Source organism: Dendrobates tinctorius, unplaced genomic scaffold (genome assembly GCF_039654945.1).
Source record: "Dendrobates tinctorius isolate UK_male_01 unplaced genomic scaffold, ASM3965494v1 ptg000114l, whole genome shotgun sequence".
Lineage (NCBI taxonomy): Eukaryota > Metazoa > Chordata > Amphibia > Anura > Dendrobatidae > Dendrobates > Dendrobates tinctorius.
The window spans coordinates 24,025,353-24,047,326 of record NW_027361782.1 but is presented as its reverse complement, the minus strand read 5'-3'; the positions used below and the strand labels follow the sequence as shown (position 1 = coordinate 24,047,326).

The window sequence follows — 21,974 nt, the reverse complement described above, 5'->3', positions numbered from 1 at the left end:
TACAAGAATATCACTACTATAATACTGCTCCTATGTACAAGAATATAACTACTATAATACTGCCCCTATGTACAAGCATATAACTACTATAATACTGCCCCTATGTACAAGCATATAACTACTATAATACTGCCCCTATGTATAAGAATACAATTACTATAATACTGCCCCTATGTATAAGAATACAATTACTATAATACTGCCCCTATGTATAAGAATACAATTACTATAATACTGCCCCTATGTACAAGAATATAACTACTATAATACTGCCCCTATGTACAAGAATATAACTACTATAATACTGCCCCCTATGTACAAGAATATAACTACTATAATACTGCCCCCTATGTACAAGAATATAACTACTATAATACTGCCCCTATGTACAAGAATATAATTACTATAATGCTGTCCTCTATGTACAAGAATATAACTACTATAATACTGCCCCTATGTACAAGAATATAACTACTATAATACTGCTCCTATGTACAAGAATATAACTACTATAATACTGCCTCCTATGTACAAGAATATAACTACTATAATACTGCTCCCTATGTACAAGAATATAACTACTATAATACTGCTCCTATGTACAAGAATATAACTACCATAATATTGCTCCTATGTACATGAATATAACTACTATAATACTGATCCCTATGTACAAGAATATCACTACTATAATACTGCTCCTGTGTACAAGAATATAACTACTATAATACTGCCCCTATGTACAAGCATATAACTACTATAATACTGCCCCTATGTATAAGAGTACAATTACTATAATACTGCTCCCTATGTACAAGAATATAACTACTATAATACTGCCCCTATGTACAAGAATATAACTACTATTATACTGCCCCTATGTACAAGAATATCACTACTATAATACTGCTCCTATGTACAAGAATATAACTACTATAATACTGCCCCTATGTACAAGCATATAACTACTATAATACTGCCCCTATGTACAAGCATATAACTACTATAATACTGCCCCTATGTACAAGAATATAACTACTATAATACTGCCCCTATGTACAAGAATATAACTACTATTATACTGCCCCTATGTACAAGAATATAACTACTATAATACTGCCCCCTATGTACAAGAATATAACTACTATAATACTGCCCCTATGTACAAGAATATAATTACTATAATGCTGTCCTCTATGTACAAGAATATAACTACTATAATACTGCCCCTATGTACAAGACTATAACTACTATAATACTGCTCCTATGTACAAGAATATAACTACTATAATACTGCCTCCTATGTACAAGAATATAACTACTATAATACTGCTCCCTATGTACAAGAATATAACTACTATAATACTGCTCCTATGTACAAGAATATAACTACCATAATATTGCTCCTATGTACATGAATATAACTACTATAATACTGATCCCTATGTACAAGAATATCACTACTATAATACTGCTCCTGTGTACAAGAATATAACTACTATAATACTGCCCCTATGTACAAGCATATAACTACTATAATACTGCCCCTATGTATAAGAGTACAATTACTATAATACTGCCCCTATGTACAAGAATAACTACTATAATACTGCCCCTATGTACAAGAATATAACTACTATAATACTGCTCCTATGTGCAAGAATGTAACTACTATAATACTGCCCCCTATGTACAAGAATATACCTACTATAATGCTGTCCTCTATGTACAAGCATATAACTACTATAATACTGCCCCTATGTATAAGAATATAACTACTATTATACTGCCCCTATGTACAAGAATATAACTACTATTATACTGCCCCTATGTACAAGAATATAACTACTATAATACTGCCCCCTATGTACAAGAATATAACTACTATAATACTGCCCCTATGTAAAAGAATATAACTACTATAATACTGCTCCTATGTACAAGAATATAACTACTATAATACTGCCTCCTATGTACAAGAATATAACTACTATAATACTGCCTCCTATGTACAAGAATATAACTACTATAATACTGCTCCCTATGTACAAGAATATAACTACTATAATACTGCTCCTATGTACAAGAATATAACTACCATAATATTGCTCCTATGTACATGAATATAACTACTATAATACTGATCCCTATGTACAAGAATATCACTACTATAATACTGCTCCTGTGTTCAAGAATATAACTACTATAATACTGCCCCTATGTACAAGCATATAACTACTATAATACTGCTCCTATGTATAAGAGTACAATTACTATAATACTGCCCCTATGTACAAGCATATAACTACTATAATACTGCTCCTATGTATAAGAGTACAATTACTATAATACTGCCCCTATGTACAAGAATATAACTACTATAATACTGCCCCTATGTACAAGAATATAACTACTATAATACTGCTCCTATGTGCAAGAATATAACTACTATAATACTGCCCCCTATGTACAAGAATATAACTACTATAATACTGCCCCTATGTACAGGAATATAACTACTATAATACTGCCCCTATGTACAAGAATATAACTACTATAATGCTGTCCTCTATGTACAAGAATATAACTACTATAATACTGCCCCTATGTATAAGTATATTGAATCTCCTATGTTTGTGGTCTAGGATTTCTTCAGTCTCCTCTTTCTTTCATTGCTTTTATTCTGATTTTAGTTGATGTTCTGAGTTCAGTATCTCCCCCTTGTGTTTTACTATGGAATCTCTCAGTTTCCATTTTGCTCTGTGACTGCAGTTGTGCCTGCTGCATTATTCTTGCTCTCCTTTTCCATATCAGTTTGTTTTATAAAACTCTTAGTGCGTGCTGTAAAGAAGAGCCACATAGAATAGAGGGCATGCTCTTAATAACTGTAGCATGACATAGTTGTTGCAGATTTGTTTCTGTCAATGGCAGTGTTAAAAACTTCCCGCAAAATCTGTATGTAAATGTTGACTAAGGCATAACAGAACAGTAGAATTCTGATTGCAGCTCTAGATGTGAATTTCATATACTGTTCTGGATGTCACTGAAGTATTAATGTTTACTATCCCAGCAGAAGTTGTTATTGCAGCTTTGAATGTAAACGGAGCATTGTGAGAACATTGTGAGTAGTAGAATTGTGAGTACAGCTCCGGATGTGATTGGTGTTTAATGGGTGCTTTTTCAGCAGAATTGTGATAGCAGATGGGAATGTCATTGGAGTATAAATTGCAGTAATAGCAGAGTTGTGATTGCAGCTCTGGATGTGATTGGAATTTAAACTGCAATGTAACTTCATAATTATGATTGCAGCTCTGAAAGTGAGAGATGTTATTTCGCACTGACTTGCTATTGCTGCTCTGGAAATGAATGGGGCTGTTAGCTGAGTAGTAAAGCCGATGTATTGACTGATTTCTTGTTTCCTAGTTTGTTTTTATCCGTGTGTTGTTTGATGTAATGAAGTATCCTGTCTTGTTACAATGTAGCGGTGTGAATTGTTCCGATGCGTCTCCCTATAGATGGACAGTGCGGGGCGCCGCTGTGCACGGCCGGGACGCATCAGCGCATTAGGAGCAGAATGGGTTTTTTTTATTTGTAGTTTCTGGAGTTTTTTTGTTTTTGTTTTTTTTTCTTCTTGTTCTAATTATTCCCACAACAGACGGAGCAGATCCAGCGGCGGCGACTTTCATGTTTAATTCCGAACATATTTCGTCTTTTTCCTGGAATATTCCACCTGTCACAGACCAGAAATCTCGCTCCACCTCGCCGCCTATCTGGGGAATTTTCTTTGAAGTGTGCCTTAATTATTTTCTGCGTCTCTGTAGAGCGATGTCTCAGGGATCCCACATTACAGGCAGAACGTCGCTTCTTCATCTCCTCTACTTCATTATGACACGTCGCGTCCGCCGTGCCGCCATCCTTTATCTTCTAACGCCGCCTTAGTCACGACTCCTGTTATATACATATTAAATATGGAGCGCAAACGACGTACGAAGAAATGAATCTGGATGGAAATCCGAGAAGGACATGCCCAGACAGAGTAATCCGACACGGTATCTAAGCAGTACATCTAAGCTCTATGTATGGTACTGTCTGATGAGAAGCAGTATCCAAGTCTATCACCTGTGATACCATCTGCTGAATCACTGTACCTTATCCAATCATGGGAGATGCTGTCTAATGAGATACAGTATTTAATCCAAGCATATGTAATACTGTATCAATGAGATTCAGTATCTAATCCTATAATGTGTGATACCATCTGCTTAGTCACCTTTTCTAATCCAATCATGTGTGATACTGTCTGATGAGATGTAGTATCTAAGCCTAGCATGCGTTATACCATCTACTGAGCCACGGTCTTTAATCCAATCACATGTGATACTGTCTTGGGACATTCAGCATCTAATCCTATCATGCGTGATACTGTCAGTGAGCCACTGTACCCAAGCGTTTCACATCTGATACTATCTGCCGTACCGCTGTATCTAAGCCTATAACATGTATGATGTGACTTTGTTTCCTGAGCTGCTGCATCTACTCCTTTTCTGATGGGCTTATGTATCTAATCCTATCATGTGAGATACTGGCTGCTGAGGTAGCGTATCTAAGCCTGTCACACGTGATACATTTTTCGGCAGTATAGGAGAAGGTGCTGAGCTTTTCATTATACATGTGGTACCTTCCTTAGATACATTTCGTCCCCTCTGTGATTAATCCTTTGTGCGGTATTTATCATCATGCCATGGACGCTCACGTTTGCAGATCACCGCTGTGATTTCTCGTACTGTATTTTCAGCAGTGGATTCTGCGTTCTGCTAAATATCACTGATAATTTTACTAAAAGTGATCAGTCTCATTGTCAAGTGAGCGGTGAAATATCTGCGACCCTAACAGCAGCCGGGTCTGTATACATCTATATAATCTGCACCCATAAGACTCCAGTGCCCGGTCCATACACAGGAACCGATACATATCATCATAAAGAGGAGGAATAACTGCACCAAACTGCATAGAAGTTTCTAATCCAGTTACAGTGGGTACGGAAAGTATTCAGACCCCTTTAAATTTTTCACTTTGTTTCATTACAGCCATTTGGTAAATTCAAAAATGTTCATTTTTTTTCTCATTAATGTACACTCTGCACCCCATCTTGACTGAAAAAAAAACAGAAATGTAGAAACGTTTGCAAATTTATTAAAAAAGAAAAACTGAAATATCACATGGTCATAAGTATTCAGACCCTTTGCTCAGTATTGAGTAGAAGCAACCTTTTGAGCTAGTACAGCCATGAGTCTTCTTGGGAATGATGCAACAAGTTTTTCACACCTGGATTTGGGGATCCTCTGCCATTCTTCCTGGCAGATCCTCTCCAGTTTCGTCAGGTTGGATGGTGAACGTTGGTGGACAGCCATTTTCAGGTCTCTCCAGAGATGTTCAATTGTGTTTAGGTCAGGGCTCTGGCTGGGCCAGTCAAGAATGGTCCCAGAGTTGTTCTCCTTTGTTATTTTAGCTGTGTGTTTAGGGTCATTGTCTTGGTGGAAGGTGAACCTTTGGCCAAGTCTGAGATCCAGAGCACTCTGGAAGAGGTTTCCATCCATGATATCTCTGTACTTGGCCGCATTCATGTTCCCTTCAGTTGCAACCAGTCATCCTGTCCCTGCAGCTGAAAAACACCCCCATAGCATGATGCTGCCACCACCATGTTTCACTGTTGGGATTGTATTGGGCAGGTGATAAGAAGTGCCTGGTTTTCTCCACACATACAACTTTTTGGTAATAATTTGAAGTGGTATCTTCATCTCATCAGATCAGAGAATCTTATTTCTCATAGTCTGGGAGTCCTTCATATGTTTTTTAGCAAACTCTATGCGGGCTTTCATATGTCTTGCACTGAGGAGAGGCTTCCGTCTGGCCATTCTGCCATAAAGACCCGACTGGTGGAGGGCTGCAGTGATAGTTGACTTTGTAGAACTTTCTCCCATCTCCCTACTGCATCAGCCACAGTGATCAAGGGGTTCTTTACCTCTCTACCAAGACTCTTCTTCCACAATTTCTCAGTTTGGCTGGATGGCCAGGTCTAGGGAGACTTCTGGTGGTCCCAAACTTATTCTATTTAAGGATTAAGGAGGCCTCTGTGCTCTTAGCAACCTTGAGTACTGCAGAAATTCTTTTCTAAGGGTACAGTTACACCTAGCGATGGACCAGCGATCCCGACCAGCAATATGACGCGGTCAGGATCGCTGGTGCATCGCTAGGTGGTCGCTAGTGAGCTGCCACACAGGCAGATCTCACCAGTGACATCGCAGGGGACGGGGATCGCTACTTACCTGTCAGACGAGGCGATCCTGCGTCCTCCCACCCGGCTCCACGCATCGCTCGTCGGCGCCACAGGAAGCGCAGCAGGAAGTGGCCGACGAGAAATGATCCAGCAGCTTCTCGCGCGATCAGCGATAACCAGCGGGGGAGCCGGTCGGAGGTATCACATGCAGCGATATCGCTAGCAATATCGCTGCAACGTCACAAAATCGGTGACTTTACAGCGATATTGCTAGCGATATCGCAGTGTGTAACAGGGGCTTAACCTTGGTCAGATGTATGCCTTGCCACAATTCTGTCTCTGAGCTCTTTGTCCAGTTCCTTTGACCTCATGATTCTCATTTGGTCTGGCATGCACTGTGAGCTGTGAGACAGGTGTGTTGCCTTTACAAGTCAACTCCTATCTGTTTAATTAAATACAGCTGGACTCCAGTGAAGGAGTAGAACAGTGGTTCCCAAAACTCCAGTCCTCACCGACCCCAACCGGTCATGTTTTCAGGATTTCCATAGTGATACACATGTGAGAGAATTCCTGATGCCTTGATGATACTTCCATCACCTGTGAAATACTACGGAAATCCTGAAAACATGACCTGTTGGGGTCCGCGAGGACTGGAGTTTGGGAAACGCTGGAGTAGAACCATTTCAAGGAGGATCACAAGGAAACGGACAGCATGTGACTTACATATGAGAGTCTGAGCAAAGGGTCTGAATACTTATGACCATGTGTTATTCTGAATTGTTCTGTCAAGATGGGGTGCAGAGTGTAAATTAATGAGAAAAAAAATAACTTTTTTGAATTTACCAAATGGCTGCAATGAAACAAAGAGTGAAAAATATAAAGGGGTCTGAATACTTTCCATACCCACTGTATATGAGATACCGTCCTCTGAGCTGTGTAACTAAGCCGATCATCTATGACATGTATTTAATATTTTTCCTTCTTCAGGTCGGTTGGCAACTAAAGAATTTAGTCAATGCCCTAAGAGAAGACCCCAGTGGAGTTATCTTGACCCTGAAGAAAAGACCTCAGAACACATTAGCATCAGCCCCTGCACTTTTAAAGAACGTCAGATGGAAACCCCTCGCTCTACAGGTACGAGAACCAGAACACTCACTATTCAGCTGGTGCAGTCACTGTATTATTCTCCAGAGCTGCACTCACTATTCTACTGGTGCAGTCACTGTGTACATACATTACTTATCCTGTACTGATCCTGAGTTACATCCTGTATTATACTCCAGAGCTGCACTCACTATTCTGCTGGTGCAGTCACTGTGTACATACATTACTGATCCTAAGTTACATACTGTATTATACTCCAGAGCTGCACTCACTATTCTACTGGTGCAGTCACTGTGTACATACATTACTGATCCTGAGTTACATCCTGTATTATACTCCAGAGCTGCACTCACTATTCTGCTGGTGCAGTCACTGTGTACATACATTACATTACTGATCCTGTACTGATCCTGAGTTACATCCTGTATTATACTCCAGAGCTGCACTCACTATTCTGCTGGTGCAGTCACTGTGTACATACATTACTGATCCTGAGTTATATCCTGTATTATACCCCAGAGCGGCACTAACTATTCTGCTGGTGCAGTCACTATGTACATACATTACTGATCCTGAGTTACATCCTGTATTATACTCCAGAGCTGCACTCACTATTCTGCTGGTGCAGTCACTGTGTACATACATTACATTACTGATCCTGAGTTACCTCCAGTATTATATTCCAGAGCTGCACTCACTATTCTGCTGGTGCATTCATTGTGTACATACATTACTGATCCTGAGTTACATACTGTATTATACTCCAGAGCAGCACTCACTATTCTACTGGTGCAGTCACTGTGTACATACATTACTGATCCTGAGATACATCCTGTATTATACTCCAGAGCTGCACTCACTATTCTGCTGGTGCAGTCACTGTGTACATACATTACATTACTGATCCTGTACTGATCCTGAGTTACATCCTGTATTATACTCCAGAGCTGCACTCACTATTCTGCTGGTGCCGTCAATGTGTACATACATTACTGATCCTGAGTTACCGCCTGTATTATACTCCAGAGCTGCACTCACTATTCTGCTGGTGCAGTCACTGTGTACATACTTTACATTACTGATTCTGAGTTACATCCTGTATTATACTCCAGAGCTGCACTCACTATTCTGCTGGTGCAGTCACTGTGTACATACATTACTGATCCTGAGTTACATCCTGTATTATACTCCAGAGCTGCACTCACTATTCTGCTGGTGCAGTCACTGTGTACATACATTACATTACTGATCCTGAGTTACATCCTGTATTATACTCCAGAGCTGCATTCACTATTCTGCTGGTGCAGTCACTGTGTACATACACTACATTACTGATCCTGAGTGACATCCTGTATTATACTCCAGAGCTGCACTCACTATTCTGCTGGTGCAGTCACTGTGTACATACATTACTAATATTTCCGTGTTGTTATCGGTCATTATGATGTAATCAGATAAATGCGTTTTGCGTTCGTCGCTCCCGCTGGGCACAGACTCGGGAAATCGCTCTTGGATATTGTCTGTGGACTTATCTTGATTCTCGGCATTGGTATTTGCCGGTTTTCGTCTTTGCTGCAGCTTCTTCCTGAGATTACTGGACATTTTCCTCTCGCTGTCAGAGCTGCAGATTAATCTTTCATTCCCTGTGACTCGCGCTCGCTCCTCGTGGTTATATTTAGCAGCGGGATCTCGTCTCCTTTTTATCGTTTATTCAACTGAAATGGGAGACAATTTACTGATTGTGCAGGAGGAGATGAAGCCGAGGTGCAGAACCTGTGCTGGTTTATTTACCCCTGTGTGAGACAACTGCACCGGCCTGCGCCTGAGGCGACCTCGCCGGCCTGCGCCTGAGGCGACCTCGCCGGCCTGCGCCTGAGGCGACCTCGCCGGCCTGCGCCTGAGGCGACCTCGCCGGCCTGCGCCTGATGCGACCTCGCCGGCCTGCGCCTGATGCGACCTCGCCGGCCTGCGCCTGATGCGACCTCGCCGGCCTGCGCCTGATGCGACCTCGCCGGCCTGCGCCTGAGACGACCTAGCCGGCCTGCGCCTGAGACGACCTCGCCGACCTGCGCCTGAGACGACCTCGCCGGCCTGCGCCTGAGTCAACTATACTGGCCTGTGTGTGGCACCACCACACCAGCCTCTGCCTGAGACAACCGCGTCGGCCTCTAACTGAAACGATCGCACCAGCCTGGCATGGGACGACATTGCCAGCCTTTGCCTGAGATGACCTTGCAGGCCTGTCCATGAGATGACTGGACCGGCCTCTGCCTGAGAAGACCGCGCCGGCCTCTGCCTGAGAAGACCGCGCCGGCCTCTGCCTGAGAAGACCGCGCCGGCCTCTGCCTGAGAAGACCGCGCCGGCCTCTGCCTGAGAAGACCGCGCCGGCCTCTGCCTGAGAAGACCGCGCCGGCCTCTGCCTGAGAAGACCGCGCCGGCCTCTGCCTGAGAAGACCGCGCCGGCCTCTGCCTGAGAAGACCGCGCCGGCCTCTGCCTGAGAAGACCGCGCCGGCCTCTGCCTGAGAAGACCGCGCCGGCCTCTGCCTGAGAAGACCGCGCCGGCCTCTGCCTGAGAAGACCGCGCCGGCCTCTGCCTGAGAAGACCGCGCCGGCCTCTGCCTGAGAAGACCGCGCCGGCCTCTGCCTGAGAAGACCGCGCCGGCCTCTGCCTGAGAAGACCGCGCCGGCCTCTGCCTGAGAAGACCGCGCCGGCCTCTGCCTGAGAAGACCGCGCCGGCCTCTGCCTGAGAAGACCGCGCCGGCCTCTGCCTGAGAAGACCGCGCCGGCCTCTGCCTGAGAAGACCGCGCCGGCCTCTGCCTGAGAAGACCGCGCCGGCCTCTGCCTGAGAAGACCGCGCCGGCCTCTGCCTGAGAAGACCGCGCCGGCCTCTGCCTGAGAAGACCGCGCCGGCCTCTGCCTGAGAAGACCGCGCCGGCCTCTGCCTGAGAAGACCGCGCCGGCCTCTGCCTGAGAAGACCGCGCCGGCCTCTGCCTGAGAAGACCGCGCCGGCCTCTGCCTGAGAAGACCGCGCCGGCCTCTGCCTGAGAAGACCGCGCCGGCCTCTGCCTGAGAAGACCGCGCCGGCCTCTGCCTGAGAAGACCGCGCCGGCCTCTGCCTGAGAAGACCGCGCCGGCCTCTGCCTGAGAAGACCGCGCCGGCCTCTGCCTGAGAAGACCGCGCCGGCCTCTGCCTGAGAAGACCGCGCCGGCCTCTGCCTGAGACACCCGCGCCGGCCTCTGCCTGAGACACCCGCGCCGGCCTCTGCCTGAGACACCCGCGCCGGCCTCTGCCTGAGACACCCGCGCCGGCCTCTGCCTGAGACACCCGCGCCGGCCTCTGCCTGAGACAACCGCGCCGGCCTCTGCCTGAGACAACCGCGCCGGCCTCTGCCTGAGACAACCGCGCCGGCCTCTGCCTGAGACAACCGCGCCGGCCTCTGCCTGAGACAACCGCGCCGGCCTCTGCCTGAGACAACCGCGCCGGCCTCTGCCTGAGACAACCACACAGGCCACTTCCTGAGACGACCACACAGGCCTGTGCTTTAGATGACAGTGCTGGCCTCTGCCTGAGAAGACCGCGCCGACCTCTGGCTGAGAAGACCACGCAGGCCTGTGCTTGAGACGACTGGGCCAGCCTCTACCTGAGACAACCACACCCGCCTGTGCATGGGACACCCGCGCCGGCCTCTGCCTGAGACACCCGCGCCGGCCTCTGCCTGAGACACCCGCGCCGGCCTCTGCCTGAGACACCCGCGCCGGCCTCTGCCTGAGACAACCGCGCCGGCCTCTGCCTGAGACAACCGCGCCGGCCTCTGCCTGAGACAACCGCGCCGGCCTCTGCCTGAGACAACCGCGCCGGCCTCTGCCTGAGACAACCGCGCCGGCCTCTGCCTGAGACAACCGCGCCGGCCTCTGCCTGAGACAACCGCGCCGGCCTCTGCCTGAGACAACCGCGCCGGCCTCTGCCTGAGACAACCGCGCCGGCCTCTGCCTGAGACAACCGCGCCGGCCTCTGCCTGAGACAACCGCGCCGGCCTCTGCCTGAGACAACCGCGCCGGCCTCTGCCTGAGACAACCGCGCCGGCCTCTGCCTGAGACAACCGCGCCGGCCTCTGCCTGAGACAACCGCGCCGGCCTCTGCCTGAGACAACCGCGCCGGCCTCTGCCTGAGACAACCACACAGGCCTGTGCTTTAGATGACAGTGCTGGCCTCTGCCTGAGAAGACCGCGCCGACCTCTGGCTGAGAAGACCACGCAGGCCTGTGCATGAGACGACTGGGCCAGCCTCTACCTGAGACAACCACACCCGCCTGTGCATGGGACACCCGCGCCGGCCTCTGCCTGAGACACCCGCGCCGGCCTCTGCGTTACACAACCACACAGGCCACTTCCTGAGACAACCGCGCCAGCCTCTGCGTTACACAACCACACAGGCCACTTCCTGAGACACCCGCGCCGGCCTCTGCGTTACACAACCACACAGGCCACTTCCTGAGACAACCACACAGGCCACTTCCTGAGACACCCGCGCCGGCCTCTGCGTTACACAACCACACAGGCCACTTCCTGAGACAACCGCGCCGGCCTCTGCCTGAGATGACCTCACAGGCCTGTGCTTTAGATGACAGTGCTGGCCTCTGCCTGAGCAGACCGCGCCGACCTCTGGCTGAGACGACCTCCCAAGCCTCTGCGTGAGACAACTGCACCGGCCTGTGCGTGAGGCAACCTTGCCAACCTCCCTCCATGAATATTTTGGGGAGCCACACACCTCGCCTTTCTTTCATACATTGTTACCATAAAGTATTGTTTTGGGGGTTCGCATACTTTACAGTTTGGTAGTTACTCTGTGCCTGACGTCTTCTACTTTGTTTTCCTCAGCCTGTAATTCCCACCAGTCCAACCAGCGGTAACACCACCCCGACGGGCACCATGGGGATGTCCTCTAAGCTGGACGGTTCCGCCCTCCATGACGTCTTCATTCTGTCTCCGGTGTCTGGACTCTATGGCCCCAGGTAAAGAGCGGGAGAGATTTCCTGAATATGACACCTGGTGAGGAATCATTTATCATCCACCATCGAACATCACGAGGGCTCCTACTTCAGGAGACATGGACTTCAGGGGGCTCATACTTCAGGGGGCACATATTTCAGGAGGCTCATAATTAAGGGGGCTATTACTTCAAGGATTTATACTTTATGGGGCCAGACTTCAGGGTTCAGATATTTCAGGATGCTCAAAATTTAGAGGGCTCTTACTTCTGGGGGCACAAACTTCAGAGGGCACATACTTCAGGGGGCACAGACTTCAAGAGGCTCATAATTCAGGGGGCTCCCACTTCAGGGGCTAATACTTTAGGGGGACAGAGTTCAGCGGGATGACACGTTATAATGATGTCCTGCACACAGGGATTAGAATGAGTTCGATGATGATGGATATGAGGATGACGACGATAAATCTCACGGTAATGAGGATGATGTGTAATCTGATTATCGTGCGATAATTCTATATATTCTTTTAGAATGAGATAATGAGGTGTATTATGGCGATGAGGATGATGTATAACATTAACAAACCAATATCCAGAACACAAAGGTAATTAGCTTTTCAAAATAACAATAAATATCCTCCTCTAATGACCATTAGTCATTAGAAACAAGAAGAGATCCAAAAATATTAAAATAACATGTTTGTTGATATTCAATTAAAAGAAATATATAAAATAAAAGGGCAAAAAATGTCTCACCACAAGGAGGAGCCACAATGAGTCAAAGACCCAACACTACGATCATAAATCATCCATATAAACAAAAATTTTTTGCATAAAATATATACCCAGTTGCTAACAAATATATCTGGTGCCATAAAAAAAACCTTCATTATTGCTCAAATTGCATAGTACGCTTCAAAGTGAAGAGAAGGAGGAAGAACGCAACCAAAATAAATAATAAATAATGGGTAACCACCTGGAGATCAAGAGATGTGGCGGCTGCCCACCCCAGCGCGCGTTTCACCACTGGCTTCTTCTGGGGGCGTGATGAGGATGATGTGTAATCTGATAATCGTGCGATAATTCTTTATATTGTTTTAGAATGAGGTGTATTATGGTGATGAGGATGGTGTGTAACATGTATGATGTACAGTTATTTAGTAACGAGATGATGATACATATATATTAATGATGTGTATTATGGTGATGATGAGTATGATGTGTAATATTAGATACAGTTACATTATAATGATGCAATGTATATTTTGAAGGATGATGATGATACATTTTTGCGATACTCCCACCCTCTGTGTGTTACGTTATTGGTCCCTGTTTCCTTCCCACAGGGACGACATTGGTATTGTGCCGTGTGATGACATCAATAAATATGGCGTCAGCAAATCTGTGATGAAAGGCTCCGAGTCTCCCAGCTATTATCTTGAGCACGAGAGCGGCAAATATTACACTTTCATGGAAGGGGAGGGACACGAAGTTGGCTCAGAATATGAGAGGGGGAGAACGACCGGAGTGCGGAGAAGAGAAAAGACGCCAACGCATGGTACTAAGCGCTAAATACCGGTCCACCAGAGTATATATTGTATACTGTGGATGTCACTGCAGTGTAAGATGTGGTGTAAAAGCAGAGTTATGAATGCTGCTCTGAGTGTGACTGGAATATAAAACATGATGTAACCACAGAATTATGCATGCAGCTCTGGTTGAGACTCAAGTATAAAATATGATGCAATAGCAGAATTATGCATGCAGCTCTGAATGAGGCTAAAGTTTGAAATTTGATGCAATGGCCGAATTGTGCAAGCAGCAGTGGATGTGACCGGAATGTAAGATTTGATGTAAAAGCAGCGTTATGAATGCTGCTGTGAATGTGACTGGTGTAAAAATGTAACTGCAGAATTATGCATGCAGCTCTGAATGAGACTACAGTAAAAATGTGATGTAATAGCAGAATTGTGTTTTCAGTTGTGGATGTCACTGGAGTATAACATATGATGTGAGAGCAGAGTTATGAATCCAGCTCTAATTATGACTGGCATATACATGACAATAAAGCCAAATTGTGAATGCAGCTCTGGAAGTGACTAGAATATAAAACTTCATGTAAGAGCAGAATTGAAGATGGACCACTAGATGTAACTGGGTATAGAGCAGAATTATACATGCAGCTTTGAATGTAACAAATATAAAACATGAAGTGAGAGCAGAATTGTGCATGCAGCTCTGGATTTGACTGGAGCATCAGACATGGTGTCAATCAAGGTCAGTACAAGACAAGTAAAGCAAAACTACTCTCCTTTAAGTTAGTAGACGTTCTGCCTTGACCCATGTCTCCTCATAAGATCCCGTCTCTGTTGGACACTTTTTCATAAATATTTGTGATCGTAAATGTTATGTAAATTTCTACAAAATCAAAATTCAAAAAATGTCACAGATTCGGTGACTTTAGAGCAGCGAGCGACGCCGGTAACAGCCGGAGTGTGAAGCACATGTGTCCCGGCCGTGCAGTCAGAGTAGACGATTCACTCATCTGTTCAGAATCGTGTAACCTCATCGGCCTCTCTGAGCGGGAAGCAACTGCGCTAATTAGGGCGCGTTATTTGCATTTAACATATGCCCTCTCTATAAATAGTCGCCAGCGTCGCCTCCATCTGCTCCGACACACGGACGGAGCTAAATACAGCATGAAGCCAAAAAAGAGAGGAGATAATAATGAGCACATCAGACAGGGCAGCGGATATCCTGCAAGACGATGAAGGAGAAATTCATACAGCAGACCTCACAGATGACCTATTATCTCCGAATGTGACCTCATATCTCAGCACTGTGCTATTATCTCCGAATGTGACCTCATATCTCAGCACTGAGCTATTATCTCTGAATGTGACCTTATATCTCAGCACTGAGCTATTATCTCTGAATGTGACCTCATATCTCAGCACTGAGCTATTATCTCTGAATGTGACCTCATATCTCAGCACTGAGCTATTATCTCTGAATGTGACCTTATATCTCAGCACTGAGCTATTATCTCTGAATGTGACCTCATATCTCAGCACTGAGCTATTATCTCTGAATGTGACCTCATATCTCAGCACTGAGCTATTATCTCTGAATGTGACCTTATATCTCAGCACTGAGCTATTATCTTTGAACATGACATCGTATGTCAGCACTGAGCTATTATCTCCGAACATGACATCATATCTCAACACTGAGCTATTATCTCCAAATGTGACCTCATAACTCAGCACTGAGCTATTATCTCCAAACATGACATCATAACTCAGCACTAAGCTATTATCTCCAAATGTGACCTTATAACTCAGCACTGAACTATTATATCCAAACATGACATCATAACTCAGCACTAAGCTGTTATCTCCAAATGTGACCTTATAACTCAGCACTGAGCTATCATATCCAAACATGGACATCATAACAGCACTGAGCTATTATCTCCAAATATGACATCATAACTCAGCATTGAACTATTATCGCCAAACATGACATTATATCTCAGCAGTGCGCTATTATCTCCGAACTTGACATCATATCTCAGCACTGAGCTATTATCTCCGAACATGACATCATACCTCAGCACTGACTTATCGCAGAATATGACATCATAACTCAGTACTGATTTTTTTATCTCTGGATATGACATCGTATCTCAGCACTGAGCTGTTATCTGCAAATATGACATTTTATCACAGATCTGACTTATTATCTCACAATATGACATAATTACTCAGCACTCACTTATGATCTCCGAATATGACATCATATCTCAGCACTGAGCTTTTATCTCTGAATATGACGTCGTATCTCAGGACTCACTTATTATCTCAGAATGACATCATATTTCAGCACTGAGCTTTTACCTCAGAATATGACATCATATCTCATCATTCACATATCTCTGAATATGGCATCATATCTCAGCACTGAGCTATTATCTCCGAACTTGACATCATATCTCAGCACTGAGCTATCATCTCCAAACATGACTTCATACATCAGCACTGAGCAATTATCTCAGAATATGACATCATATCTCAGCACTGACTTATCACAGAGTATTACATCATAATTCAGTTCTGATTTTTTATCTCTGGATATGACATCATATCTCAGCACTGAGCTGTTATCTGCAAATATGACATTTTATCACAGAGCTGACTTATTTCCGAGTATGACATAATTACCCAGCACTCACTTATGATCTCTGAATAGGACATCATATCTCAGCACTGAGCTTTCATCTCCGAATATGACGTTGTATCTCAGGACTCACTTATTATCTCTGAATATGGCATCATATCTCAGCACTGAGCTATTATCTCCAAATGTGACCTCATATCTCAGCACCAAGCTATTATCTCCGAATGTGACCTCATGTCTCAGCACTGAGCTATTATCTCCAAACATGACATCATATCTCAGCACTGAGCTATTATCTACGAACATGACATCATATTCAGCACTGAGTTATCATCTTTGAACATGACATCATATCTCAGCGCTTATCTCAGAATATGACATCATAACTCAGTACTAATTTATTATCTCTGAATATGACCTCATATCTCAGCATTCACTTATTATCTTATCTCTGAATATGGCCTCATATCTCAGCACTGAGCTATTATCTCCGAACATGACATCATATTCAGCACTGAGCTATCATCTCCGAACATGACACCATATCTCAGCGCTTATCTCAGAATATGACATCATAACTCAGTACTAATTTATTGTCTCTGAATATGACCTCATATCTCAGCATTCACTTATCTTATCTCTGAATATGACATCATATCTCAGCAGTGAGCTATTATGTCTAAATAATACAACATAACTCAGCAATGACTTATCTCAGAATGACATATTATTTCAGCACTGGCTTATTATCTCAGAATATGACATCATAACTCAGTACTAATTTATTATCTCTCAATATGACCTCAAATCTCAGCATTCACTTAATATCTTATCTCTGAATATGGCATCATATCTCAGCGCTGAGCTATTATCTCCGAACATGACATCATATTCAGCACTGAGCTATCCTCTCCGAACATGACATCATATCTCAGCGCTTATCTCAGAATATGACATCATAACTCAGTACTAATTTATTTTCTCTGAATATGACCTCATATCTCAGCATTCACTTATTATCTTATCTCTTAATATGGCATCATATTCAGCACTGAGCTATCATCTCCGAACATGACATCATATCTCAGCGCTTATTTCAGAATATGACATCATAACTCAGTACTAATATCTCTGAATATGACCTCATATCTCAGCATTCACTTATTATCTTATCTCTGTACTCCCTCAACTGTCTTAGAATTTGACATCATTTTCCACATCTGACTTGTATTAGAACTGAGCTTTCATCTCAGAATGTGACATCTATGCAGGGACAGTGCCCCCCATGGACACCCCCCACCGTGACTGCTGCTGTCTGATATCTTAGCTTGCAATTACTGTCTGAGTTCCCCTATGTGTTGGCGACTTCCACCTTGGGGGTCTCACCGATACAACATATGACTTCATATAAAACCATCATCGGAGAAAACATGGAAAACACAGAGATCTCCTGCCGAGAAGCCAAGTTCACAAGAAGTAGAACATGTGACACATTTATTAGTAATGGCAGATTTAGCAGCAGTGAAATTGGAGGATCATTAATGAGAATTGTGCACATTTTTGTGCCGTTTGAGATATTTGAATTTTACATTTATTCCTCCCAGAAATGCATGAATAAAGTGACAGAAAGGCATGATCTTGCAGATTAGGTGCATTCCTCCAGTCTGTGCCCAGTTCCCATACTGGAAACCAAACGGTGACAATTTATACTTACATTTCCAGGAGGAATTACAGAGGGGCGGCACAACAAAATCATTTTTTTTGGGGGGGGGATGCAAGAATTTACTAACTCGGGACCAGTCAGAATAGGTGAGGGATCCTCTTTGCCATTAAAGCCGTGGATTCCTGAATGGTCAAGAACCTCCTGAGATTTCACCTTGCTGCAGTTATGGGGTCTCAGGGTAGAGGGTTTCGGATTTCCCTGAGCAGGACACTGTTCTGCAGATAGCAGAACCTTCAAGCCTCTTCTAGCAGTGTCTATAATGGAAACATGGTCTTTGGCCCCTTCTCTTCCATGTGACATTTTTTTTTCTTCCATATATAACCTGATATTTTTCTCCCTGCAGGGGACCTGAGACCGGTGTCAATGCCGACAGAATACAATTGGATCGGAGACCCCAAGGAGCCCAATATGTATAAGAGAGGAAGCAGAGGTGAGTGTCAGCTCTTCAGCCCAGACTGTGACGAGTGGCTGTGATGACTTGTGGAGAAGCAGCTTGTATAGGGGACTGGGGAAGAGATCTCCAAATGTTCTATGCTGAGCAGTGGCTCAGGTAACATACTGCTACTGATGCATCGGAAAACTGCAGGTGCTATCCCTGCACCTGAGGAGCAGACACGGGATGTCCTAAAGATCCTGTCCTGTTCGCCTGGCGGTGTCCAAGAGCTCTGCTTTCTGTCAGTGAATTAGTTAATAGTAATTTTAATGACCAGGGGCACTACATTACTCTGCAGCATAACATTAACCAGCGTGGCGGCTCCTTCAGAATAAAGCCATAGCTGATGGCGTAAAGGGAATCTAATGGGCCACAGTGCAAATTTTGGACCCCCCCCCGCATGTTGGTCAGATGTGTGGTCCCTTGTTGTGTTCTAAATCCTGTAAGGACATTTGTGTTTACCCCCCTTCATTATGAAGTAATGTCCCCCATCTTGGACCTCTTACGGCTATATATGTCCTCCTCCTGGAATATATGTCCTGTATCCCCATACTTTGTGACCCTTTCCTAGTATAAATGTTCTCCGTCCTGGTAATATGACCCCTTTCCTTGTATATATGCCCTCCATCCTGGCCCCTTAATAGTATTAATGTTCCCCGTCCTGGGCCAGTTCCTGGTTTTTATGTCCCCCATTCTGGGCCCCTTAGTAGTATACATGTCCACCATCCTGGGCACTTTCCTGGTTTATATGTCCCCCATCCTGGGACCCTTCCTGGTATATATGCTACCCATCATGGGTCCCTTTCTGGCTTATATGTCTTCCTAATTAGGGGCCACTTACTAGTATATATGATCCTCCATCCTGGGCCCCTTCCTAGTATATATGTGCCCCATCCTGGGCCATTTTCTGGTATATATGTTCCCCTATCTTGGGCCCCTTCCTAGTATATATATGTGCCATCCTGGGCCCCTTCCTGGTATATATGTCCCCATCCTAGGCCCTTTTCTGGTATATATGTCCACCATCCTGGGCCCCTTCCTGGTGTATATGTCCCCCATCCTGGACCCCTTCCTGGTATATATGTCCCCCATCCTGGACCCCTTCCTGGTATATATGTCCCCCATTCTGGGCCCCTTCCTGGTATATATGTCCCCATCCTGGGCCCTGTTCTGGTATATATGTGCCCCATCCTGGACCCCTTCCTAGTATATATGTGCCCTATCCTGGGCCCCTTCCTGGTGTATATGCTACTCATCCTGGGCCCCTTCCTGGTATATATATCCCCCATCTGGGGCCACTTACTGGTATATATGTTCCTCCTTCCTGGGCCCCTTCCTAGTATATTTGTGCCCTATCTTGGGTCCCTTCCTGGTATATATGTCCCCCATCGTGGGCCTCTTCCTAGTATATATGTGCACCATCCTGGGCCCTTTTTTGGTATACATGTCCCCATCCTGGACCCCTTCCTGGTATATATGTCCCCCATCCTGGTATATATGTCCCCATCCTGGGCCCTTTTCTGGTATATATGTGCCCCATCCTGGACCCCTTCCTAGTATATATGCTACTCATCCTGGGCCCTTTCCTGGTATATATATCCCCCATCCGGGGCTACTTACTGGTATATATGTTCCTCCTTCCTGGGCCCCTTCCTAGTATATATGTTCCCTATCTTGGGTCCCTTCCTGGTATATATGTCCCCCATCGTGGGCCTCTTCCTAGTATATATGTGCACCATCCTGGGCCCTTTTTTGGTATACATGTCCCCATCCTGGGCCCTTTTCTGTTATATACAGTGGGGCAAAAAAGTATTTAGTCAGTCAGCAATAGTGCAAGTTCCACCACTTAAAATGATGAGAGGCGTCTGTAATTTACATCATAGGTAGACCTCAACTATGGGAGACAAACTGAGAAAAAAAAAAACAGAAAATCACATTGTCTGTTTTTTTTTCCTTTTATTTGCATATTATGGTGGAAAATAAGTATTTGGTCAGAAACAAGCAATCAAGATTTCTGGCTCTCACAGACCTGTAACTTCTTCTTTAAGAGTCTCCTCTTTCCTCCACTCATTACCTGTAGTAATGGCACCTGTTTAAACTTGTTATCAGTATAAAAAGACACCTGTGCACACCCTCAAACAGTCTGACTCCAAACTCCACTATGGTGAAGACCAAAGAGCTATCAAAGGACACCAGAAACAAAATTGTAGCCCTGCACCAGGCTGGGAAGACTGAATCTGCAATAGCCAACCAGCTTGGAGTGAAGAAATCAACTGTGGGAGCAATAATTAGAAAATGGAAGACATACAAGACCACTGATAATCTCCCTCGATCTGGTGTTCCACGCAAAATCCCACCCCGTGGGGTCAGAATGATCACAAGAACGGTGAGCAAAAATCCCAGAACCACGCGGGGGGACCTAGTGAATGAACTGCAGAGAGCTGGGACCAATGTAACAAGGCCTACCATAAGTAACACACTACGCCACCATGGACTCAGATCCTGCAGTGCCAGACGTGTCCCACTGCTTAAGCCTGTACATGTCCGGGCCCGTCTGAAGTTTGCTAGAGAGCATTTGGATGATCCAGAGGAGTTTTGGGAGAATGTCCTATGGTCTGATGAAACCAAACTGGAACTGTTTGGTAGAAACACAACTTGTCGTGTTTGGAGGAAAAAGAATACTGAGTTGCATCCATCAAACACCATACCTACTGTAAAGCATGGTGGTGGAAACATCATGCTTTGGGGCTGTTTCTCTGCAAAGGGGCCAGGACGACTGATCCGGGTACATGAAAGAATGAATGGGGCCATGTATCGTGAGATTTTGAGTGCAAACCTCCTTCCATCAGCAAGGGCATTGATGATGAAACGTGGCTGGGTCTTTCAACATGACAATGATCCAAAGCACACCGCCAGGGCAACGAAGGAGTGGCTTCGTAAGAAGCATTTCAAGGTCCTGGAGTGGCCTAACCAGTCTCCAGATCTCAACCCTATAGAAAACCTCTGGAGGGAGTTGAAAGTCCGTGTTGCCAAGCGAAAAGCCCAAAACATCACTGCTCTAGAGGAGATCTGCATGGAGGAATGGGCCAACATACCAACAACAGTGTGTGGCAACCTTGTGAAGACTTACAGAAAACGTTTGACCTCTGTCATTGCCAACAAAGGATATATCACAAAGTATTGAGATGAAATTTTGTTTCTGACCAAATACTTATTTTCCACCATAATATGCAAATAAAATGAAAAAAAAACAGACAATGTGATTT

The 21,974-nt window shown here is 45.0% G+C and overlaps 1 protein-coding gene across 4 annotated transcripts in view; it reads left to right on the top strand.

The window, feature by feature from the left end:
• LOC141101075 (connector enhancer of kinase suppressor of ras 2-like) overlaps positions 1 to 21,974 on the top strand; it is a 527,280-nt gene that overhangs the window by 427,387 nt on the left and 77,919 nt on the right. For all 4 annotated transcript variants that reach the window (XM_073589902.1, XM_073589901.1, XM_073589904.1 and 1 more), the window contains 4 exons: positions 7,265 to 7,411; positions 12,265 to 12,398; positions 13,720 to 13,931; positions 18,619 to 18,705. In XM_073589902.1, coding sequence (XP_073446003.1) covers positions 7,265 to 7,411; positions 12,265 to 12,398; positions 13,720 to 13,931; positions 18,619 to 18,705 — 580 coding nt within the window. The remainder of the gene's footprint in view (positions 1 to 7,264; positions 7,412 to 12,264; positions 12,399 to 13,719; positions 13,932 to 18,618; positions 18,706 to 21,974) is intronic.